Source organism: Delphinapterus leucas, chromosome 7 (genome assembly GCF_059928025.1).
Source record: "Delphinapterus leucas isolate spDelLeu-1000000601 "Yukka" chromosome 7, BTC_Dleu_Yukka2, whole genome shotgun sequence".
NCBI classification, from domain to species: Eukaryota; Metazoa; Chordata; class Mammalia; order Artiodactyla; family Monodontidae; genus Delphinapterus; species Delphinapterus leucas.
Window position 1 is genome coordinate 10137371 of NC_143135.1, and position 24173 is coordinate 10161543.

At 51.9% G+C, this 24173-nt stretch overlaps 2 protein-coding genes across 2 annotated transcripts in view; one reads left to right on the top strand and one right to left on the bottom strand.

Annotated features, from left to right (window-relative positions):
* VWCE (von Willebrand factor C and EGF domains) overlaps positions 1-8048 on the top strand; it is a 30298-nt gene extending 22250 nt beyond the window's left edge. The window contains exons 16-20 of the mRNA XM_089914730.1: positions 1138-1220; positions 2313-2403; positions 2486-2568; positions 2929-3019; positions 6960-8048. Of these exons, the coding sequence (XP_089770856.1) occupies positions 1138-1220; positions 2313-2403; positions 2486-2568; positions 2929-3019; positions 6960-7570 (959 nt within the window). The 3' untranslated portion in view covers positions 7571-8048. The remainder of the gene's footprint in view (positions 1-1137; positions 1221-2312; positions 2404-2485; positions 2569-2928; positions 3020-6959) is intronic.
* A 7094-nt stretch (positions 8049-15142) lies between these two features.
* Positions 15143-23946, bottom strand: LOC111184098 (pepsinogen A5). Its single transcript, XM_022592282.3, has 9 exons — positions 23663-23946; positions 23064-23223; positions 20999-21116; positions 20415-20533; positions 19516-19715; positions 17867-17983; positions 16570-16714; positions 16378-16476; positions 15143-15293 (listed from the first exon to the last, which is right to left on the bottom strand). Exons 1-9 carry the CDS (start codon positions 23716-23718, stop codon positions 15144-15146), a joined length of 1164 nt encoding a protein of 387 aa, XP_022447990.2. The 5' UTR covers positions 23719-23946; the 3' UTR covers position 15143.
* Positions 23947-24173: the final 227 nt, after the last annotated feature.

A 24173-nucleotide genomic window follows, 5' to 3' on the forward strand; every position in this document is an offset into this window, starting at 1 on the left:
TCTCTTTTTGTGATATAACATCTATCTCTATAACATATCTGTAACATACATCTATATCTATATATCTATCATGTCATAGATATATAGCATATCATAGTTGGATTGTATGTTATATCTTTTTTCTTCTTTTTTGGCCGAGCCACACGGCTTGGGGGATCTTAGCTCCCTGAGTAGGGATGGAACCCGCACCCTTGGTAGTGAAAGTGTGGAGTCCTAACCACTGGACTGCCAGGGAATTCCCTATATATTTTTTCTTATAAAATGTTTCTCTACTGTCCCATCACCTGCTTTTTTTTTTTTTTTTTAATACATTTATTTATTTATTTTTTAATTTTAGCTGCACTGGGTCCTTGTTGCTGTGCGCGGTCTTCCTCTAGTTGCAGCGAGCGGGGGCCACTCTTCATTGCAGTGCGCAGGCTTCTCATTGCGGTGGCTTCTCTTGTTGTAGAGCATGGGCTCTAGGTGCGTGGGCTTCAGTAGTTGTGGCATGTGGGCTCAGTAGTTGTGGCTCGCGGGCTCTAGAGTGCAGGCTCGGTAGTTGTGGTGCTCGGGCTTAGTTGCTCCATGGCATGTGGGATCTTCCTGGACCAGGTCTTGAACCTGTGCCCCCTGCATTGGCAGGCGGATTCTTAACCACTGTGCCACCAGGGAAGCCCACCATCACCTGCTTTTATACGTACCAGTATGTGATAAATATCATCGAGGTGGCAGCACTCAGATGGGGCCTCTGTGGGCTTCGGGAAGCAGAGAGCAGAGTTGTAGGGGAGCCTCCTGGAAGGAGGGGTTTGGGATTCAACTGAGTGGAGAGGAGCAGAGAGGATGGCCGTGGTGCCTGGCACCCAGGTTGAGTCTCCGGGTCCCTCATCCTGATCCTGCCAAGTGAGGGGGTAGGAGGAACGGCTCCCTTCCCTGGGGGAGAACCTTGAAGTGAAGACACTATGATCCCTTTGCTGAATCCAGCGAGAAAAAAGTCAGCACCCAATCCAGACATATGTTCTGTCCCTTCCCCAACCCCCTGGGCAAGTGTCTAGAGAGGCCATTCGCCTGACCTTTGCTGCCTAGAAACACCTTGGACTTTCTTCCTGGCAAAGGCCAGCCGTCCCCTGGCTGGCCCTCACCACATGCTCTCTCTGGCAGGCTGCACCTACACAGGTAGAATCTTCTACAATAACCAGACCTTCCCGTCCGTGCTGGACCCGTGTCTGAGCTGCATCTGCCTGGTACGACCACCCACACCTGACCCCTGTCTGCGGAAACTCCCCAGAAATAGCCACCAGCTCCTGCAGGCAAAATCCAGAATGCAGGCAAAATAGCCATTTTACCCTGCAGGCAAAATCCAGAGACCTCCAAGAGAATGGTCACTTCTGGATCATGGTGAAAGCCGGCTTCCTTCAGCCCTGCCCGGGGTGATTCTTTACCCAGGGCCAGAGAAATACTTTTAACCCTGCCTGGCAAAAGTCCTCTGCTTCTGGGTGACCAGGGAGGGTCTTGGGGGCCTTACGGTATAAAATATGGCCCAGGGATTCTCCCTGAGAGTGGAGGTGAGGAACACAAACCCAGGACTCTGTACGGAATCTTTAATATGCTCACATTCTCGAGCCCCTGCCACGTGCCAGTCCCTGATCTCAGCACGACCTGTTAATTCACGGGGAATCCTATGAGGTGGGTACCTCCATCCCCAGCTGCTAGGTGAGACAGCCGGGCACAGAGACCCCGCAACTAGTCAAGTGAAGTGCCAAGAATCAATTCTAGTATCCTGAGTCTGCTTCAGACAGCACACTTTTACCCCTAAGCCATACTGCCTCTCAGTCTAAATGACAGGAATATCATTTAGTATTTGGAAAATGGAAAAAATAAGTCCTTATTGCTTGTCATGCTAGAAGTGTTTCATGCCTATGGGGCTTCTTTGCTGGCGGTGGGTGAAAAGGGATGGGTCTGCAGAAAGATCGAGCAACTTGGGGTGAACATCTCTGGCCTCTGAGTGGCCCTGTTCGTTCACAGCCATGTGCTTTGGGGAGCTTTGGCTTCTGGGTCCTTCCCCCTAAGTTTTTGGTGCTCAGCTTTCCTGGGAAGTTCATGGATTTGTTTGACAGGTAGCTGTTGACAGTTGAGCTCTGAGGACAAGGCTGGGCCTGGGGGGCTTGCGTTCTAGTGGGAGGACAGACTCTAACTCAGTCTGTTACCTCACCATGGACCTCTCACCTGACGTTGATGGCTCCGATGGGCACTCAATGGCTATGTGATGTGTCCTTCACGAGTGACCCATCAGCCCCCCAGAACAAAGGGCCTTCAGTGTTTTCTGTGTCCTGCAGCTGGGTTCGGTGGCCTGCTCGCCCGTGGACTGCCCCATCACCTGCTCCTACCCTTTCCACCCTGACGGGGAGTGCTGTCCAGTGTGCCGAGGTGAGTGGGACCAGCCACCCCTCGTGCAAGGCTCCTGAGTGGGCCTTGGCTCTCACGGCCCCTGTCTCCTCTGCCCCTGCAGACTGCAACTACGAGGGGAGGAAGGTGGGGAACGGCCAGGTGTTCACCTTGGACGATGAGCCCTGTACCCAGTGCATATGCCAGGTGAGCTGGGCCTGGGGACCCTGGACCTGTCGACCCAGGGGCTGCTTCTGGCCTTTTGTCCCTTTGTGAAACTTGGAGCCCCTTAGCCAGTGTACGCCCGTCTTCCGCCTGCCATTCTTCAACTTCAGTTACCTGCTTGGATACCTTCGGGTTTGATGGTGTCCTCTACCTTTGTTGTTTCCTTAAGGCAGCCCCACTGTGTTTGGCTTCACCTGTTGTTCAGGTGAGGGTCAGGCCCTGCAGCTTCTGCCCCACATCTTTCCGTGGGTCCAACTGCTGGTGTAGTATGTCCTTGAGGGCGCTGCTGGGGAGGGGTGAGATGCTCCGGGCTTCCTCACATGTCTCATTCTGCTTCCCCAGCTGGGAGAGGTGAGCTGCGAGAAGATGCCCTGCCAGCAGGCCTGCTCGGACCCCTCCACGCCCCCCAGGGACTGCTGCTCCTTCTGTCCAGGTAAGCGGCCTCTGCATCCAGGTAAGCGGCCTCTGCATCCTGGAGCCTCACCACCGTCCTTTTCCACTTTGCTTTTCTGCCCAGAAACACAGCACTTGTACAGGGCTGGATGTGAGAAACCCAGGCTCAGAGAGGGCACGTGGCCTGCTCAAGGTCACACAGCCAGCACGTGGTGCGCCCAGGCCCAAGCCTGGGCTTGCTGACCCTCGTCAGTGCTATGCCACAATGTGCCGTGCCGTCTGACGAGTCTGTTTACTGTTCCTTTTTCTTCTTCATTTCCTCCTTTCTGAATCTCTCCCTCTGCTTTCTTCCTTTTTTAAAAATTAGAATTTAGGAACTGAATCAACTTTGCAGAAGAATAATTGCTAATATGTATTGAGTATCCATTATGTGTCAGGGAACATCATGTATTGAATGTTATTTCTTTTTTTTTGATTGTGGTGTAATTGACATGTAACATTATATCGGTTTCAGGTGTACAACATAAAGATTCAAACTTGTATATATTGCAAAATGATCACCACAGTAAGTCTAGTTAACATCTGTCACCCCACATAGTTACAAAATATTTTTTTCCTGTGATGAGAACTTCTATGATCTAATCTCTTAGCAACTTTCAGGTATAGTATTTCAATACAGTATTATTAACAATAGTCACCATGCTGTACATTATATCCCAATGACTTATTTATTCTGTAACTGAAAATTTGTGCCTTTTGACCCTTCAGCCATTTTGCCCACCCCTCTCCTCCCACCTCTGGCAACCACCAATCCGTTCTCAACATCTGTGTGCTCAGTTTTTTTTAAAAAAAAGAACGATTCCACATATAAGTGAGATCATATGGTATTTATATTTCTCTGATTTATTCATTTAGCATAATACCCTCTAGGTCCATCCACGTTATCGCAAATGGTAAGGTTTCATTCTTTTTTGTGGTTGAATAATATTCCATTGTGTATATATATACACACCACATATTTATCCATCTTTATCTGTCGATCGACACTTAGGTTTTCCCCATGTCATGGCTATTGTAAATAATGCTGCAATGAACCTTGGGGTGCATATATCTTTTTGAATTAGTGTTTTCATTTTTTTTGGGCTATATACCCTGTAGTGGAATTGCTGGATCATATGGTAGTTCTATTTTTAGTTTTTTGAGAAACCTCCATACTGTTTTCCACCGTGGCTGCACCAGTTTACATTCCCACCAACAGTGCACGAGGGTTCCCTTCTCTCTACTTCCTTACCAACAGTTGCTGTGTCTTGTCTTTGTGATGATAGCCATTCTGACGGCCGTGAGGTGGTATCTCATTGTGGTTTTGATTTGCATTTCCGTGATGATTAGTGATGTTGAGCATCTTTTCATGTCCCCGTTGGCCATCTGTTTGTTTTCATACGTCTTATTTCATTTTCACAGCAACTCTTTGTGATAGATACTATTAGCATCCCCATTTTCCAGGTGAGGAAACTGAGGCACAGAGAGGTGAAGTGAGGTGCTCAAGGTCACACAGCTGGTTGGCAGTAGATCCAGGATTTGAGCCCAGAGTCAATGCTTTTAGCTACTCTGCTACATTGACTCCTGAAAATGATTCACATCTGTTTGTCTTTCTCCATCATGAGTGTTTGTCCATGTGGATCTTTTTGCAGAGGTATAAACAGGACATGGACAACCTACTGTAACACACAGTTTCAAAATATTGATGTAGCCCACAGCTGGTCATTTAAAAAAGCTCCCAAATATTATGGTTTGCTTACCCCTTCCTTCCCTTTTTGGTTGACATTTAGGTGGTTTCTTTTTTCCTCTTCTTTTTTTTTTTTTTCTATCCATAGTGGACCCACTGTGAAAAATCTTTGGTCAGACAACTTTTGTTTTCAAATTTTGTGAGTTGCATTCAGACCCTGTGGTTAATAGGTGCAGTAACTAGGTCACAGGATGTCGGGAGTGGTTTGGTGACTCCTAGGGAATGACAGCAGGTTACCAGATGGGGTCCTAGAGAACGGGGAAACTTACAGAGACATAGCCGGTGCCCCATATGCCCACCAACTCTACACTGTGTGTTTTGAATTTAATTTTTCCAGGTTAACATGTCCATAAAGTACCTTACCGGTGGCTACTGTACATTTTTTAAACTTCCAGGAAGACTGAATTTTTCCACGGATTTGTGGCCTGAATTTCCTCTTGTATAAAATACCTCTTTAACTCCTTTGACCTTTTGAAGAGGACATCCTGTATTTAGGGCAGCTCTTCAGTTCTGTGGATGGAGAGAGGCTGTCAGGACTGCTGGGGCTGGAAACATCCTGATCCCATACAGTCATTATGTTGGGAACTGTTGAGTGATTATAGATTCGACCTTAACCAGCACAAAACCCTCTGCAAGCTGATGGATAGTATCCCCCTGCTTTCTAGAGACTAATCGTTAGCTAAGGTGCCAGGCAGTGTATGGAGCCTTTTACCTGTATTGTCTCATTTAAATGCCCCAGGAATGTTTATGCATGGGTGCTCTTATTGTCTCCATTTTGCAGATGGGGAAATGGAGGCTCAGAGAAGTTAAGTTTCTGTCTTTTTAAAAAGAATTTATTTATTAAAAAATTTTTTTTGGCCGTGCTGCACAGCTTATGGGATCTTAGTTCCCCAACCAGGGATGGAACCCGGGCCCCATGCAGTGGAAGTGCCAAGTCCTAACCACTGGGCCGCCAGGGAATTCCCAAGTTTCTGTCTTTAAGGCCATGTTCTAGGTGGTAGTGTCGTTGGACTCAGGGCCAGGTCTCTCTGATTCCTCACCCCATGCTCATTCCCATTCTGCTCTCCTGCCTCCTGATGGGGAAACTGAGGCCCAAAGAGATGAGATGCAGAGCCCACCTCCTTCTCCTGGGGCACCTGCCTCAGCTGCGTTCACCATGTGCGAACTTGTTTTAAGAAGAGATGCTTTTTACTGAAATACGAGGTGAATTGTTTCCTTTTGATAATTAAAAGAAAAAAAAGAACAGCTTTCTTGAGATATAATTCACACACCCTGTAAGTCACACGCTCAAAGTACACAATTCAGTGGTTTTTGGTAAAGTGGTTTTTGTGATTATCCTTTTGATGGTTTATATATATATTTCAATTGAGGTATATTTGATGTACAATATTATATAACTTTCAGGTGTACAGCAGGGTGATTCACAATTTTTTAAAAAGTTATAGGTTATCTTTTGATGATTTTTTAAATGTAATCATTCCAGTTTGTAATGTGTTTACCAGCCTCCGTCTCCTCCCTGATCATACCTTTCTCCAATATTCTTCCTTCCTTCCCTTGTTCTCCCGCCACGGATTAAGCCCTTATGATGCGCCGGCCTCCAGGCTGAGACTTAAAAACAAATTTTTTCAATAGACTTTTTTTTTTTTAAAGCATTTTTAGGTTCACAGCAAAATCGAGCAGAAGGTACGGATAGCTCCCCGAATCCCCCTGCCCCCGCCCCACGCACAGCGCCCCCTGCTGTCAACATCCCCCACCAGATGGTACATTTGCTACAATCAATGAACCTACTCTGACACATGATTGTCACCCAAAGTCCAGAGTTTACATTTGGGTTTAGGCTGAGACCTCTCAGGCTCCATTTCATTCAGTCCTCATTGCGTGGCCTATGTGGTCATCACTGTTATTATGATGCCCATTTTACGGATGGGGAAATGGAGGCCCAGGGGAGTTATGTGCCTCACACAAGGTCACACAGCCAGTGCCTTGGTGAACTGTCTCTCTCTGCTCATGGTTCCTTTTGGGTCTTCCCTTTCCTGGAGGCAGGAGCCGGCGGGATCCCCCAACCCCAACGGCCGGTGCACAGGGACCCTTAAGGGCCAGAGCTGGGGCACTGTTCTCGGTGCAGCTCATCTCAGACCTGCCTCAGTCGTAGGGGAGAACCATTGTGCATCTTCTTGCCCCGCCCCCTCTCTAGATTCCCTGGAAGAAAGCCGGGGTCTCTCCCCTCGTGGAGACGTTGAGCTCCGCAAAGTGGCCCGGAACCCCCGTGGAGACCCCGAGGCCCTGCTCAACTGCAGCTCCTGCCCGGGGCCCCCAGCGGTGTCGCCTCGGAGGCCAGCGCTGCAGCTCCTCCAGCTCCTCCTGAGAACGAACCTGTCTGACATGCAGACTATACCCGTGAGCCCCTCAGGAGCCCAGGCCTTACCCTCACCCCCTTTGGGGCCAGGGGGCATGTTCCCAGGGGAGCCTGGGGCCTCCCAGCCCCCTCGGCCCTCACCAGGGCCTTCAATCCCTCCAGGAGCCTCCTCTCTACCTCCGGCCTCTCCCGGGGCTCCCGGGCCACCTCCTGTTACTCCAGAGCCCTCGTCCTCGGCCTCCGGGGCCCACACAGCATCCAGACAGCCTTCTCTGCCTGCCACCATCCGGCGTAGAGCCTCAGCCCTTTCCACGATGGGCCCCAGCCCCTCAGAGGCCCCCGTCACTATCTTCAGGCCTCGCAGACTCTCTGCAGCCCTTGCAGCCACGGCCAGCCCTGGCCCCCAGGAGCCCACCATGGGGCCCTCACAGGAGGAGTCCACAGTGTAAGCAGGCCTCCGTTGCAGGGCCGTGCCCGGGAGACGCCAGACAGAGAAGGCTCTGCCAGAGGCCCTGGGAGCTTTCAGGGTGGCTCTGGGGGCCAGTGAGGCTGCCGACTCCTTCAGGACCCCTGGCGGGGACGGAAAACCCTCAGGGCCCAATGTAGCCTTGCTCCCAAGAAGCATCTGGGATGTGTTGTGAGGCTCCAGCAACACATTCTCCACCGTCAGCATCCTCCCTGGACTGCGTGGGCCGCCTGTCTTCTGAGAAAGGTTGGGGCAGCTGAGTCCCTCCTCTGGAGCAGGAGGGTCCGAGGGGCCTGGGATTCCACTGAGATTGTGCCACCAGCTGTCATGTGTCCTCACCCGAGGTTTCCTGATTAAAATCTGTCTCGGTCTCCCCCAGGCTGCCCTGCTCATTCACTTCTCGCCTTTGGAAAGGTGGGAAAACGTCACTGCAAGCCCACAGGTGATGAGCTAGTGCCCACCTCAACCCCCAGCTCGGGATAAAAGCCTGCACAGACCTGGGGCTAGATTGGGAGGGATCTTAGGTAAGTACCTGGTGGCCTTTGATGCTAGGAGACTTCTAAAGTGAGGGGGCGGAAAAGACGGATGGAGAGCCCTTTGCAGGTTGGGTTCCCTGGGAGAGAATAGTAGGCAGGTGGAGTCTTAGGGCCTGTGCTTAGCTTTAACATCTGTGGGCCAAGGGAGGCAAGCAGGAGGCAGGGGTGAGGCCCGGCAGTGGCACGGTCTCAGCCAACTCCCTGTGGAGCTCTGAGGCTGGGCTGGCCTTCAGAGTCAGCCCGAGTTGGGGCAAGGGGACAGGGCTTTGTGCCCCCATGTTGGCCAGTAATTCTGTCTGTGGGGAGCGGGCCCAGGAAAGGGGTGTCAGCCAAGGCAGTTCCCTGTGAGGGCTGGTGGCTGAGAGCTGTCAGTCAACAACCTTCCCTGCGGCTGGGGTAATAAATGCGTCTATCCTGAAGGGGGCATCTGGACGGTGTGGCCCAGTTTCCATGACAGCTGGAAAGAGGACAGTGCTAGCATTGATGGGGGAAAGTGAGATGGGGGTGGAAGACAGAGAGCTATGCTGTCACTGCGTCACCAACTTGCTATCCCTGAAACCCAAGGGGGCTGCAGAGTAACCTGTGCCTACCCTGGCCCAGGCCATCCTCCCCTTGCCTCTTCTCTGCCCTGATGCTCACCATGTATCCCAGCGGGGAGTGTCCCCAGTGGGCACTGGCTGCAAAGGCCATCTGGGTTATCCGCCCCAGGTGTCAGTGTAGGGAGGGGTCCTAATCCAAGCAGGATGGCAGGAATAATGAATTTGGAATTAGGAGTATGAAAACCAAAGACTTTAGGGATGCAAAGGACTTAGAGACCATCTTACTTAGAGACCAGTTAAGACACAAAGGGTGTGGTTGAATGAGGGCTGGGGGTGCCATGAAACCCATGTTTGAGCCCTACTCACTGTGACTAGCCATGAGACCTTAGGTCTCGGTTCCCTCATCTGTATAATGGGATCACAACAGTCCTTCCTCATGGAGTTGAGATGATAGCGTATAATACAGACTCCATAAGTCTCGGGGCTTTGTGCTTGTGACCTTGTGCAGCCCGCCCAGCTTCATGATGCCACTTGGGATCTAACTTCAGAAAGAAAGTGTAGAACACTGACTGGCTCTGCTCCTCAAACAAGCCAGCTCTCAACATGGTAGAGGCTCAGAGTCAGTGCCAATTTTCTCACCGCTATCCCTCTGTTCAATAAAGGATGCAATTCAAGTTTTAATACTAGTCTCTCCTCTCCACAGAACTCAGGTAAATGTGTTCATTTTGAACATTAAAAAAAATAAAAGGCTGGGGTGGGGAGTTCCCTGGTGGCCTAGTGATTAGGACTCCGCAGTCTCACTGCCAGAGCCTGGGTTCAATCCCTGGTCGGGGAACCGAGATCCTGCAAGCAACGCGGCGCGGCCATAAAAAAAAAAAAAAAAAAAAAAGAGGCTGAGGAGTGGGGGGTGGGAGGACAGCTGTAGACACTTCCCTCAAGTCGGTCCAAGTATAAAAACATGACTATCTGAGACACTCCCATCCCCCGCTTACAGCTGAGACCACAGAAGCCCAGAGAGGTCAGGAGAGTGTCCGAAGGTTGCACAGACTAGGAAGGCTGATCTGGGAGGAGGGCTCTGGGCTTTGGACTTCCAGTCTGGGCTTCTCCCCTTCAAGTCGCATTTGGTTGGCTTGTTCCGTTGGAGTTGCAGAAAGACACTTGATGGCTGCAGTTTATTCAAGGTGCCAAGACCGCCGTATCTTAGTTTGGGCTCCCCAAGGGCAGACCCGGAGAGAGAGATTTGGGTGAGAGTCGCTGCCCCGCAAGGTGAACCCAGAGAGCACGGTGAGGGAGGGCGAAGGGAGACAGAGAAGGGAAGAAAACCAATCAGCTTTGGTTAAAGAGTGGGTCCCTGCCACGGGCAACTGGCACCCCTTCCTCCTGCGGACCCTCTGGGAGGTCATGGAGCACACACCTCGGAATTGTCCCCTGAAGGCCTGAGGACGCCACTCTTGTCCCTCTCTTGCCCGTGGGCTCCTGTTGGCTCTCCAGCATGTCCAGCTGGCCTCACCCAAGGATCATGCCTGCCTCCTGTCTGCTCGCTCTGGGCATAAGAAGACCTGGGGCATGGGGTTGGAGAGGAGGTGCAGGGGCTGCCTCCAGAGCACCCCGTGGCCGGGCCAGGGCTCTCACCACCACACCGTGGTCACTGCGGGCCCTTCTCAGGACCATTGAGGGGAGCTCGGAGCTCTCCTCCTGCCCCTCTCCCCACCCCCCTGACCCCCCACCCCGTGGGTAGGCAGTGCCATTGTGACATGTTGGGAGGCCTTGGTGGGACCCAGCTTGGTAAGAACGTGTTCTGCCTGTGATAAGCCCCAGTGTGACGCCCCCTGCCCAGCACTGACTGGCACCAGGAGGCCAGAGGACCACCTTCAAGACCCTAGATGGGCACAGAGTGCTTTTTTTTTTTTTTTTTCCACACCACTCGGCTTGTGGGATCTTAGTTCCCTGACCAGGGATCGAATCCTGGTTCATGGCAGTGAAAGCACCGCGTCCTAACCGCTGGACCGCCAGGGAATTCCCGGGCACAGAGTGCTTTTAACGAATGCATGAGCTGGTCTGAATTCTTAGCAGCCTGGGTTCCGACAAGCAGGTGTGTGTGTGCCGGGTGTTTGTTCTTGGGGAAGTACACCCTGCATTTCCCCCTAGCTAGGAGTCCATATGTCGGGTTCTAGGAAGCACGAGAGCAGTGGTCCCCAGCAGTTTGGCACCAGGGACCGGTTTCGTGGAAGACGGTTTTTCCACGGGGTAGCGGAGGGTTGGTTCAGGCGGTGACGGGAGCGATGGGGAGCGGAAGATGAGGCTTTGCTTGCTTGCCTGCCGCTCGCCTCCTGCCGTGCGCTACGTGCGCTACGGTCCGTGGTCCAGGGGTTGGGGACCCCTGCAGTAGAGGACGGGGACGGTGGGCTGGAGCCTGTTCCACAGGGTCAGTTTCACGGGACCTAGGAAATTCCCGACGGGCCAAATGATCGGACCCGGTTCAAGAGACCTGCTTTTGGAGTTTATCAGATAAACGGGCTTGAGGACAAACCACAGTAGGTTTCAAGTTAGGATAAACTTTCAAAGGTTTAAAAATGCCTTCCATTAACTTATTTTGAATGTGTAGTACATCCCATCACTAGAAATAAAGATATATAAAATTGTTTTAGTGAGGAGTCTCCCCATCCCCACATCCACCAAGGCTCCCCCTTCCCTCCCCACCACTTTTGTGGTGTCTGGTTCTTGGGTACCCTTTCTCTGTTTCTTTATGTATGTGCAAGCAAATCTTATTTTCTTTATAATTCAAAGATAAAATAGCATAGGCTCTGTTATCACCTGTTTTTCAGTTTGTGGTTTTACACCTAACAGTCTCTTCTCAAGATCTTTCTGTCCCAGTCCTTAGTGAGCATCTTCATTTCTTTGCTCTTTACAACTGCACAGAGGCTCCTGTGCGCACACAGCAGAAGTCATTTAACCATCCCCTGGGGGCGGACATTTGGGTCATTTCAAATCTTGCTCTTACAAAAGATGCTACAAAGAGTAACCTCGGCCTTACATCGTTTTGCACGTGTGGAAGTCTATCTTTAAGATAAATTCCCAGAAGTGAAGTTACTGGGCCAAAAGGTATACACATTTCTCGTTTTGATGGATAGTGCCAAATGGCGCTCCTTAGGGGTTGTACCAATGGATGCCCCCTCCAGCGATGTGCAAGAGTCCATGTTCGGGAGGGCCTGGGTTCCACAGATCAGAGCAGAGACATATGAGATGAAAATAACACTCCTGGGGGGCTTCCCTGGTGGCGCAGTGGTTGAGAGTCCGCCTGCCGATGCAGGGGACACGGGTTCGTGCCCCGGTCCGGGAACATCCCACATGCCGCGCAGCGGCTGGGCCCGTGAGCCATGGCTGCTGAGCCTGCGCGTCCGGAGCCTGTGCTCCGCAACGGGAGAGGCCACAACAATGAGAGGCCCGCGTACCCAAAAAAAAAAAAAGAAAATAACACTCCTGGGGAATTCCCCGGCGGTCCAGTGCTTAGGACTCGGCGCTTTCATTGCCGTGGGCCGGGGTTCGATCCCTGGTTGGGGAATTAAGATCTTGCAAGCTGTGTGGTGCAGTAAAAAACCCCCAAAAAACACTAAAATGACTCCTGGACAAGTATGAGTGGAAAAGATGGATTGAACTGAGCTTAGACCCCTGAGGCCCTCAGGAAATGGGGAAAGATGGGTGGGGAAGAGGCCTGAGACCGTAGAGAAGGAATGTGAATCCACCTTATCTTGTGGAGCAAAGTGTCAGATCAGATATGTTAGCGTGCGGTTTTCTAGTATAAATGAGCTGTCTAATGGGGATTCTTTTTAGATTCTGTCTGGATCCAAGAATCCCAGGGTTGAGGGGCTGAGAAGGGGGAACACGGGGTCGGGGGAGGGGATGGTGCATCCCTGGAGCCTAGAATACTGCCTGGGGCACGGGAGGTGCTCGGGAAACAGCAGAAACACAAACACAGCAAAGAGCCAGGACATCATGGAATTCATCCCCAGAAGCCTGAGAATCCACCTGCTGGTCCCATGACCAAGTATGACTAGGACAGAATGTGAGTGGGGGTGACAGTGTACCCATCTGTGGTCTTTTTTTTAAAAAAATCAATTAATTAATTAATTTTTGGCCGCATTGGGTCTTCGTTGCTGCGCGTGGGCTTTTCTCTAGTTGCGGAGACCAGGGGCTATCTTTGTTGCGGTGCGCAGGCTTCTCATTGTGGTGGCTTCTCTTGTTGTGGAGCATGGGCTCTAGGCACGTGGGCTTCAGTAGTTGTGGTGCACGGGCTTAGTTGCTCTGAAGCATGTGGAATCTTCCCCGACCAGGGCTTGAACCTGTGTCTGCTGCATTGGCAGGTGGGTTCTTAACCACTGAGCCACCAGGGAAGTCCCCCATCTGTGGTCTTAACCATGGCCTCTCTCAAATCAGATCCACTCTTTCATCTTATCCTAGTTGTTTCCTTTTAAAAAATTATCTTGAGGGAATTCCCTGGAGGTCCAGTGGTTAGGACTCCACGCTTTCACTGCTGAGGGCACAGGTTCAATCCCTTGTCAGGGAACTAAGATCCCACAAGCTGCGCGGTGCGGTCAAAAAAAAAAATTTTTTTTGGAATTCATCACTCAGTCAGCAAATATCTATTGAGCACCTCCAATGTGCCAGGCCCTGCTCTTGCTGCTGGGGCTTCAACAGTTAAATGATCACAGTCTCTGCCTTGGTGGATCCGACACAAACACTCCCACTGAGTCATCATCTCCAGCTGTGCCCAGTGCCATAAAGGAAAGCAGGGCCACCCCATGAGAGGGTGGTCAGGGAGGGCTTCAAAGGGAATTGATGTGTAAGCTGACACCTGCAGGATGCTAGGAGTTAGCAGGTCAAGAAAAAGGGAACAGCAAGCAAAGGGAACAGTGTGTGCAAAGGCCTGGAGGTGGGGAAGAACTTGGGTATGTGGAGGTGGGCGAAGGCCAGGGAGGTGGGAGCTCAGGGTAAGAGGGATTAAGGTGACACAGGGAAGGTCCATGGGGACCAGAGCATGCAGGGCCTTGAAGCCACACCAAAGATATAATGTCTTATTCCAAGTGCAATTGCAGAGCATTAATGAAAGGTTTGAAGCAAGGGAGGGTTGTGATCAAATTTATGATTTAAAAAGATCGTGCAGCTAGATAGGGTATAAGTGACATTGGGAAGACCTGGGGCATTGGGTAGGAAGAGCTCACCTCACCCTTCCTTGAGCCTAATATCTTGTATTTATGTGACAAATTACAAATTGGGGGATGATGTGACAAGAGTTCCTAAAGCCATCTTGTTCTGGGCACCCGGAAGTCAGTCCGCCTCAGCAGGGAGGCCCAGCTCCAGCGCTCAGGCCGGTACGGTATCTCCAGCGGACAGCCTGGAACCCAGCAGAAGCAGGCGCTATGGGAATTTTTCCAACGTGCACGCCGAGGAGCACAGGGCTGGAATAGGTTGACCAGCAGAAGAGGAACTGAGATCAAGCTGAACTGAGTCAAAGTGAAACAGATCGCTTTGCGGCAGGAGTTCTCAGAGCCTTTGATAGGGAACTGTGCCTTGTGAACCTTGAAGAAGGCCCTAGAATGTAGCCTGTTGCATACTTATTTTGAAACTTTTTCATTGAACATTTTGCTACCAAAACCCATTCTGAGAACTGCTGCTCTAGATATTTCCTGGCTACCTTTCTAGGGCAGGTTTGCTGACGGCGTGTCAGCTCCCTCTCTCAACCTCTCCTTGGGGAATGGAAAACCATCCTCTTTCAATCACCAATGGGGAAACGGATCAGCTTGGTGTCTTGCACCCAGAGTATGGAGGGGCTCCCAAGGGTTAGTCTGCATCAACCAGCTCATCCCAGAACAGCCTGGTAGGTTTTGGGGTGTCAGCTTCTCTCACCACTCTGGCCCATGTCTCACGGTCATTCCTACCCTGCCTGCCCTACTTAGGAAGTCACCCATCAGTGGGCACCTCTCCTTAATCTTTTTCCTTTTCTCCTTATCTCTTCTTGGCTTTGGGAAAAATAAGAAGTTACTCCCTCAACCAAGAACTCAGGTGCTCCCTTCTATGAGGAGGCAACGGGCCTGGCATTTCTGGTCCCCAACTCTTTATACGATGCTCCCAGCTGGCCCAACCGAGGCCCATTCATCTTCCCGGCTCTGTTACAAAGAGTGTGCTGCCACTGTCACTGTGTTTGGTGCTGTCCAAATGGATGTGGTCAGTTCTGTCCCCCTGCCCTGGCATTCTGACCCCAGCGATGTAAAGGGGAACACTGACAAAGAGACGCAACCTCATAAAGCATTTTCCAGGAGGTTATGATTTATTCTATGTTATTGGTGTGACAGGGAACAGGGCTAAGATTCCACCTCCACAATCCCAGAGGAAGAACAATCAGGAGAATTATCTACATCGAAGAACAAAGAGGGACAGAAACTAGGGCGGGATCTTGCTGGGAAGTGGCCGGAAAGACTCGGGCTCAGGCCACGGGAGCCAGGCCGACCTGGTTGTTGGCCCTGTCAAAGACAGTGTAGTACTGGCGGATGAAGATGTCACCCAAGATCCAGAGCTCTCCGGAGAAGGTGGGGATGTTCATGCCCTGGAATCCACTGATGCAGGCTCCCTGGTTCTGGTGGAAAGGAGAATGAAACTGGAGCTAGGACACAGACCCAGCAGTGACAGGCGCTGCGGTGTGAGCATCCAGGGCCGTGGTCCCCTGCCAGGTACGTGCAAGGAGGAGCCTCCTGGCTCTCCCTGGCCTGGCGTCTGCCTGTATAAGCGGCTTACTGCTCTCTTGGTTCCCAGGGATTACCAGACATTATCCAGTGTTTCCAGCGGATGCATACACCCTGATGTCAGCATCGCAGCTAAGGGCTTTAGGGAGAACTCAGCTGCCGGGAAGGATTTTGGAAGTCCTGGTGATGCAGCCTTTTCTCATTATTCTGATCCTGACCAGTGGCAAACCGGATCAGCTGTTAGTCCTTTTCATTCACTAAGTCACTGGGCCAGCAACCTTGGCTGTGTATTAGAATCACCTGTGGAGCTTTGACCCCCCCCTGGGCCCCACCTCCCACCATGGCTCAGGCCCCACTCCCTCCTAATTAATCAGCATCCCTGGGGGAGGGGCCTGGGCCTCCCTATTTCTTGCTGAATAACATCGACCCACTGGGCAAAACTAGTTTTCCATCCGGCATTGTAATCGAAGGCAGAATTTTCCTGTGGCTCATCTGCCTAAAGATTTTTATTTGGTAGAGGCAGTAGGAGCACCATAAGCCCTTACCCTATGGAAGCTGTGATTTCTATTTGCCCAACCCTTCATAGCTTTGATGTGGCCAATCTCGCGTGATTACCCTAACCACACCCTGAGCGTGGGGAAAGCTCTAGCTTTTAGATGAGGAAACTGAGGCTAAGGAAGGTTGTAACTTGCTCAGTATCTACGGGCTAGTAATTGAGACCCAGAGCTTGGACTCTGGTGTCCCACTAAAAATCCTCTTTTCACACCATCAGCCCTTGCCTTGCTTTTTCCCCTTGGGGGTGTTGCATCCCAATTCTCATTCATGCATTGATTTTTGAAGTGTTCTTTTTCTCCGGAGGCTGTCCAGAGCAGATGTTAGCTCCAGCTTGTGGAAGTGCACTTGCCCTTGTGCCAAGGGGGAGTATGTGGCCACGTTCTGTGCAGGCACATCTAGGTGGAAGGCTCAGAGCCCCCTTACCTGCAGGACGTAGGCCTTTGCGGGAACAGGGTACTGGACACCGTTGATTGTGAAGACGATGTCAGGAAGGCTGTCGATGGTGGAGCAGCTGATCACCATCTGGAAAGAGTGAGGATTAGAAAGGCTTTCATCCCTCCTGTGTGGCAGGTCCACTGTCTGGGTCTAGAACAGAGCGGTCAGCGCTGGACTTACGCTGCCATAGGAACCCTCGCTGGCTCCAATGTAGCTCTGGATGTTGGCAATGGCATTGGTCGGGCCGGCCAGCAGAGAGGTACCGGTGTCAACGATGGCCTGGCAGCCGAACATGCAAGCGATGGGCTCTCCAGACATGGTGATGCTGAGGTTGAGATGCAAGTCAGGGTCCCCGGAGCCCCCAGGGGGTACGTCTCCCAAGGAGGCACCAGGTGACCCTGGAGGGCCCCTCTTCCCCATCCATTGGCCGATGCATAAAATTTCAGCTTCTCTCATTCACACACTCAGTCATTCTATGCATTCACGTGTTCTACAAATATTTACTGAGTGCCTACTCTGTGTTAGGCACAGGAGATGCAAAGCCAAACAAGATGGGTGCACGGTATCTGACTGCAGGGAGCTTCCACTCTGGCTGGAAAGATAAGTTGAGCGGGCTGGGCAGAGCGTACAGCAAGGGAACGGGAACACAAGCCAGGGTGAGGGCGGCAGCGTGCAGCAGCCCGGGAAGGCTTCTCAGGGAAGCAGACGCCCAGAGGTTGCTAGGGAGTGAGGAGTTGGGGAGGGCGTCACAGGTAGAGGGGACACAGGGTGGGGAGTGATGGAGACACTGGAGTGACGGCCGGGTAAGTCCAGCCCTGACTGCCCTGTTCTAGACCCAAGGGGAGCAGGGGTGGGAGTTTGAGGACCTGACGGGATGTTAGCATGGCTGGGGCAGACGTAGGGTGACCAGGGTGTCCCAGTTTGCCTAGGACTGTCTTGGTTTTAGTACTGAAAGACCGGCATCCCAAGAGACTGCTCACTCCTGGGCAAACCTGGGCGATGGGTCACCCTAGGAGGCCAGCTGGGGGCAGAGCAGCCAGAGGGTGAGGCTGCCTGGGGGCAGACAGGATTTGAAGGGGAAAGTGGGAGGAAATGGTTTGAAACAACTTCTCTGCCGTTTTGCCCTGATCCTAGACCAAAAGTGACAGGTACCCTAAAGGCCGAGATGTATGGACAGGGGGGGGTCCTCCCCTCTCCCCAGGGATGCTGGTAGATTGTCCTGCCTCCCTGCTCAGAAGGGGAGTGGCTGTCTCATCCTTGCAGAGTGTCTGGGGGTTCCTGACATCACTCTTCCTCCCGTGATGTGCCCTTGTCAGGGTCTCTCTGGCTCGGCCAACTTCCGCCTTCTCCTCCTGGAGCACGTTTCCCTGTGCCGCCTGTTCCAGGGGGATCCTGGAATTCTTAGTTAACTATGAGTCTGTAAAGAAATGGGGTCTGGGGCCCATGCCAGGATATCGCCCATCCATGGTGACCTCACCTGTCCACGGTGATCTGCCAATAACCCTCAAAAGAAACAGGCACCCAGTTCAGGCTTCCCGTGTAGTAAGAAGAATCGATGCCACCGAACTGCACCACGCTGCCGCGCTTGTCATCTCTATGGAAAGTGGAGGGGAAAAGGCAGGAATTCAGTTGTTCACTCATTCATTCACTCATTCGACTGAACATATAAACTGTGGGCATTCTAAGAGCTACTCTTGATCGGACTCTTGCCGGTGCCAGGAGCCATGCAGAGTGTATGACCCACAGGGCTTCCTGTAATCCTTACACCAAGATCCATGCCATAGTCACTATTGTTATTATTATTTCTATTTTACAGTGAGGAAACTGAGGCTCAGAGAGGTGAGGCAATGTGCCCTAGGTCACACAGCCAGGGAGCCACAAAACCAAGATTAGAACCCAGGTCTTTCTGGTTCCGAAGTGTTGTGTGGTTTCCACCAAATACTCTCTCTCATTGCTGTGGGGACCTCAAGAGAAATGAATGAATGACAGTGTCTGCTCTTAAGGCCTTGATAGAGCAGTCCATGGTTTGCCAACATCTGGAGGTGTTTTTGATTGCCATGATTGGGTGGGGGTCGGGGGAGCCCCTGGCGTCTAGTAGGTAGAGGCCGGGGAGGCTGCCAGACATCCCAGGACAGCCCCCAACAGCAAGGAGTCATCTGGTCCAAAAATGTCAATAGTGCTGAGATTGAGAAACTCTGTTCTAGTTGGCCCCACGTGAAATATCTAAGTGCCCATAAAAGCAGATTACGTTTAAGAGCTGAAACTTGAATATCAAGTGGCCGAGAGGAAAAAAGGATAAAAGGGCCCTCCCGCTGTAAACTGCAGGAGTCCTGGTTACTGGAATATTCATTGTCTAAATCTCTGCAGTTTTCGGTTAGATAGGGAAACAAAGGTAGGTGACAATAAGAAATTAATCACTGAAGAACTGGACACGGACAGAACGTGACCCCAACTCACCTAACCCCACCCTGCCTTCCCTATAAACATCTGACAGCACCTGTGACACAAGGAGATGATAGCAGAACAGTCAATAACTAAAGGGAAGCACATCGATGGTGACAAATCGCTTCAAAAGAGAAGGATGTGAATGTCAGAGGAAAGTTGAGTGTCTTGGGAAAGCCGAGGACACACCCTCAGATATTCTGGCATATAAACTTCTACTCAGCCAAAATCAAGACTTCGTTATGCCTTATTCTTAGAATTAACTCATAGTCACACCTGGAACCTAGATTTTGTTAACTAATGAAAGAAACTTGCTTTCATCATTTAAAAGTTTCACTGTTCAAGATGTAAGTCCCAATCAAATCTGCTTTTCATTTTTTGCTATGGACTTTTGGCCCCAATTTTAAGTGGATTCACTTTAAACGGTGGTCATCAGGAGAGCAAATGGCTAATGAGATCTGACTTGTGTGAGGCAAGGTGACAAAGACTCTCGCTAGTAAAATAAGACGAATGAAGATGGTTCATCAGAGAGGAATTTGGCACCATTCTCTCCAAAGATATACCTTAGAGAGCCTTAGACATTGACCTTTCCAATCCCTGGCTTGCCAAGACTCTCTCCAGCCCACCCAGCCTTCGACAGCCCCCTGCTGGACCAGGTGACCGCAACTTCCTTGCCTAACTTACTTGCTCAGGTAGACGGAGAAGAGGTCTTGGGAAACCAGACCCTGCTTCCACATGTTGTCAAAAACAGGGGTGGCCCCGGAGGAGGAGATGCTGGGGTAGGCCAGACCCAGGATGCCGTCGAAGGGAGCATAGTACAGGAAGGAGCCGGGCTCTGTCTTACTCAGGCCAAAGATCTGGTTGGTGTCAGAGATGCCTGCAACCTGGGTGGGGAAACCAAGGTGTTCATAACCAGCTTGTGCTGACTGAGCACTGCGGGCTGCCAGCCCCGGGCCCAGAGCATCCCTGGTTCATCTCGTGTAGGACTTGGCTTCCGGGGCCTCAGGCTGGAAGGAGAGGAGAGGGATGATCCCCGGGAATGCTTGTTATTCCACTGGAGGTGACAGTCGAGGCTGATCTCCAGATGGGCACCGTCTGCAACTCGGTGTGAGAATTTGCTGCGGAACAGATGGTCACCGTGTGTTTGTGTTTCTGAGGATCGGGTGCAAAGCAGACCCCAGGCAAATCAGAGCCCTTGACCCCTGCTGTGCCCTGGAAAATGGGGGTGCTTGTGGAGATTTTGTGACTCGAGGGGGCTGTGGGTTGGGGGGAGGAGGAAGAAGAGGAGGTGCTAAAAGAGAACTGAGGCACTTTCTCCCTTCTCGCTGCCCCCTCCATAGCATTCAGCTTGGGTGACTCTGAGGATGGCTTCTGGCTCCAGGCACCCACCCCCTTACCCCTGCTGCTCCTCCGCTAGAAACATCTGTGGTGTCTCTACCACTTTCCGCATGCCCCAATCAGGTTACTGTTGGGGTCACCGAGACCCGTATTGCTTGAATGAGCTGGTTCGGGGGGCCGTGTGCTGTCCCTGGAAGCTGGCCCCAGGGCCGGGCAGGATGAGGTGCTGGCCAGCGGGGGCTCACCTGGACTGTGTCGTATCCAAGGATGCCTGTCATGCTGCCGGTGCCATAGGCAATGGAGACCGTCTCGCTGGTGCCCTTGAAGGTGGAGGACTTTTGGGGGTTGAAGCGGTTGTGGTTGGCTGTGAGGGCAAGAAGAGACACTGTCAAACTTCAAAAGCTGAGCCAGAGTCACGGGCTGGGGGCGTCTTCCTTGGTGGGTGCCTTGGTTCTGGGCGGGGCTTTGGAGGAGAAAGTTAACTCATCTGGCTAACCACCTCACTGACTGAAGGCCCTCCTGAGGACCCCCCAGGTTAACGCCGAGTGGAGCAGGCCCACAGCTGCCCATGGTGACGTGCAGCTTCACACTCTCTCTGCCATTGGACTGAAATTTCTGTGGGCTGGAACCACGTGTGATTCACCCCTTCACCTCCCAGGGCACCTAAGCCTAGTGCTTGGCACATAGTAAGCGCTCAGTGAATGCCTGTTGAGTGGATCCCTGAGTGACTCCAGCAGGCTTGAAATCGGACCTATCTGAGGCCCCTGAGTGTTCAGGGCTCCTAGGTGACTTGGTGCTGGGGGCCCAGAGAGGGCAGGGGAGCACTCACTGCAGGCAACACTGGAGCAGTAGACGGAGGGCACCCACAGGTTGGAGGAGCCAGTGTCAAAGATGACGGTGAAGTCCTGGGCGGGGGTTCCAATGCTGATGGTGCCGAAGTACTCCATCTGCCAGGGTGGGGACAGCACAGCTCAGTCACGGGGGACTCCGCAGCCTGGCCTCCCCGGGGACTGTCTCTGGGTCATCTCGGCCCCCTCCCGCCTTCCCCTTCACTGGCCTCCTTGCCTTTGTCTCTCTCTCCAGTGTATCCATCCTTTAAGGCCCTGCCTGGTCTCCCCTGCTCCTTGAAGTCTTCCCCTATTGCTCTCCTGTCACCCACTGACTATTCTCTCCCAAGCCTCGTTAACGCCCAATAATAATGTGCTGTCCCCTCTTGCCTCGAGTGTCTTAGTCTTGCCATCCTAGAGAATGTACACTCTCGGACAGGAGTGGAACCTGACAGCACCCAGCCGAGTAAATGCTTAAGCGCTTTTTCGTTAAGTTGTTGAAGGGGAGATAAACAAGTCACCCACCTAAAGGCGGAGACCCCTTGAGATATCTTATTCCTAAATCTAGGTGCGTGCAATGGGTTTCAAGAAAGGGTGTCCTCAGGCTTTTTACTCTTAGGGCCAGCAGTTTCTCCCTTGCCAGCTCTGTCCCAGCCACGCTGATGTGGCTCTTTGATGACCAGCTCATTCCCATCCCAGGGCCTTTGCACTTGCTATTCCTTGTGCTAGGAAAATGTTTATTCTAGATCTTCTCATCAGTCCTTCCGTGCTCTAGTCAAATGTCACCTGCACCAAGAGGCCCTCCCTGACTACTATGTCTAAATTCGCCCCTGTCCCCTTCTTCTTCTTCCCCTTACTCTAATTAATTAATTTTTCTTTGTGGCATTTGTCATTACCTGGAATTATCTTACATTCTTATTTGTTTGTCTCTTATTTGTCCTCTAGAATATAAGCTCCAGGATCTTTGCTCAGTCACCATTGTTTCCCCAGCTTCTGGCAGAGAGCCTCTGACACAGGGTAGGCACTTCATAAATATTTGTTAAGTGAACAAAGGGGCTACCTTTATCAAGCTTTGAACAAGCTCTTACCAAGGGCCAGGCCCTGTGCTAAGCACTCCACAAACAAACAAATAAACAAAAAACCCCACACCTACATTATTGCATGAATTACTTGAAACAAGCCTCTGACGGTAGATAGTAATGGTTCTGTCTCACAGGCGAGGAAGCTGAGTCTCACTCAGAGAATTTAAGTGACTTGCCCAAGGTCCCATGGCTCAGAAGCTTTAGACCCTAGATTTGCTCCAGGTCTGGCAAATCTCACAGGCTAAGCTCTTAATGAGAGGCAGTGTTGCTTCCTAACCTTGGCCTCCACACAGGGGACACACTCTCTACTGAAGGGATTTGCGTCCCAAACAGAAGAGTCAAAGGGATGGTCCTGAAATTCCCTAGTTAAAATGATGCGGTGGCAATTAGGCTGCAGACCCTTATCCCAGACTCTGGTCTGGCTCCACCCACTGACCCCCGCAGACCTCGCTTTGAAAATGGACACTGGCTTCCTTTCCTCAAATACACTCTGCTCCCCAGCGTCACAGGGTCTAGTGCAAGTTGTCCCACTCTCTGGGACCCTCTCCTGTCCCCTTGGAACCCCCGCTGTCTCTTCATCGCTCCAGAGAGGTGTCCCTGCCCACCACCTGCAACACACTCAGTGTGTCACGTTCACTGCATGGCCTCAGCCTGGTTATACTTGTTATGTTTTGTGAGGCTCTTCTACTAGATTGTGGGCTCCCTGAGGTTCATTCACTGCTGCTTCTCTGGGCCCAGCACAGTGCCTGACACACAGAAGGTGCTCCATCCATGTAAGCACTGGATGAATGAATGAACGAGAGCAACAACTCTGACTGTGAGTTTTCCTGCCCTCCCTGGGCCTCTGGGATCCAGGGAGCAGATCCCTGGCTTACTGCTGCCTGGGGGTTTGGAGCGCTGGCCCATCTTCCCAGACCCCTGGGACCCCCTTCTCTCCACTGGGCCAAGTCCTTGGAGCTGACCCACTGCCTGCCCACACACTCACATCCAGGAAGTTCTGAAGGGGCTGGTCGGACATCAAGGTGGTGGCCTCCGAGGGAAAGTACTTGCTGCCTATGTTGTACTGGTGATTCTGCAGAAAGTCCTTCAGCTTGCCATTCTCGATCAGTTTCTGCCTCAAGGACTTCTTTTTGGTGAGCGGGACCCTGTGGCGGAGCATTTGCAAACAGACGGTTTGGAGGAAGAAGAGTAATTAGCCAAGGGGCCTGCACATGGGGTGCCGTGGAAGGCCTGGAAGGAAAAGAAAGCTGGCTCAAGAGCGGAAGAAGGAAGTCGAGAGGGGAGTTGCTCCCATTTGGGGCACAGGAATGCAGAGAGGGTACGTGGTTGCCCAAAGTCACCCGGCCCAGTGCTGGAGCTGCGGACCCAGCCCGGGCTGGACTGGAGGGTCTGGGCTGTTGACCACGTCTGCCGTGCTGTGTCCCCAGATGAGCAGAGAAAGGAGGCTTGGGACGGTTGAAGAGAGAGGAGGAAGGGAAGAGGGAAGAGGAGAAATACGGGAGGAAAGAAAGGCAGTGAGAAGGGCAGCAAAGGGAAATAGCCCCTGGGAAGCTGCTCTTCGTGCAGAGCGTCCCCCAGACTCACTTGTAGGAGGTGCACTCGGAGAGCGCTATCAAGGTAAGGAGAAGCAGCCACTTCATGGTTCTTCCTGGCTCCCAAGACTCCAGAGGTGGGAAGATGGGAAACGATACAGCAGCAGGAAGGAGCTGCTCCTTATATGCAGCCCAAGTCCTCAGGTATGGCCTTATCAACCGCTAAACGTCACTCTTTACCCTCGCCCCAAACAGAAAGCTTCCTGATAAGATTGTCCCTGCCCTGAGCCACGTCCTGGGAAGTTTCCAGTTGAGTAGCTTTCCACTGTAACCACATCCTGGGTTGGGATGGCCCTGCAGAGAGCAAGCAGCGAGGTGGTGGCTTATTTCTTAAATAATAGAATGCATCCAAACTTGACAAGTTGAATATTTTGACGAAATTTGTCCAAAGTGCACTTAACATTGAACACATGTCAAAGGAGCTCCAGGCACCCCGATTTGTCCTGACGGGACAGACAGCTGGGATTCTCGGAGAGCAGCAGTCCTTTCAGTGATAGGCTGTG

Excerpts from the sequence above, each read along its gene's own strand:
- LOC111184098 (XM_022592282.3), bottom strand. The coding sequence starts at position 23,718 with ATGAAGTGGCTGCTTCTCCTTACCTTGATAGCGCTCTCCGAGTGCACC. Across the intron at positions 20,534-20,998 it reads CTGCTCCAGTGTTGCCTGCA|CCAACCACAACCGCTTCAAC; the intron begins GTGAGTGCTCCC and ends TTGCCCTCACAG. Across the intron at positions 16,477-16,569 it reads GCGAGGGTTCCTATGGCAGC|ATGGTGATCAGCTGCTCCAC; the intron begins GTAAGTCCAGCG and ends CACTCTTTCCAG.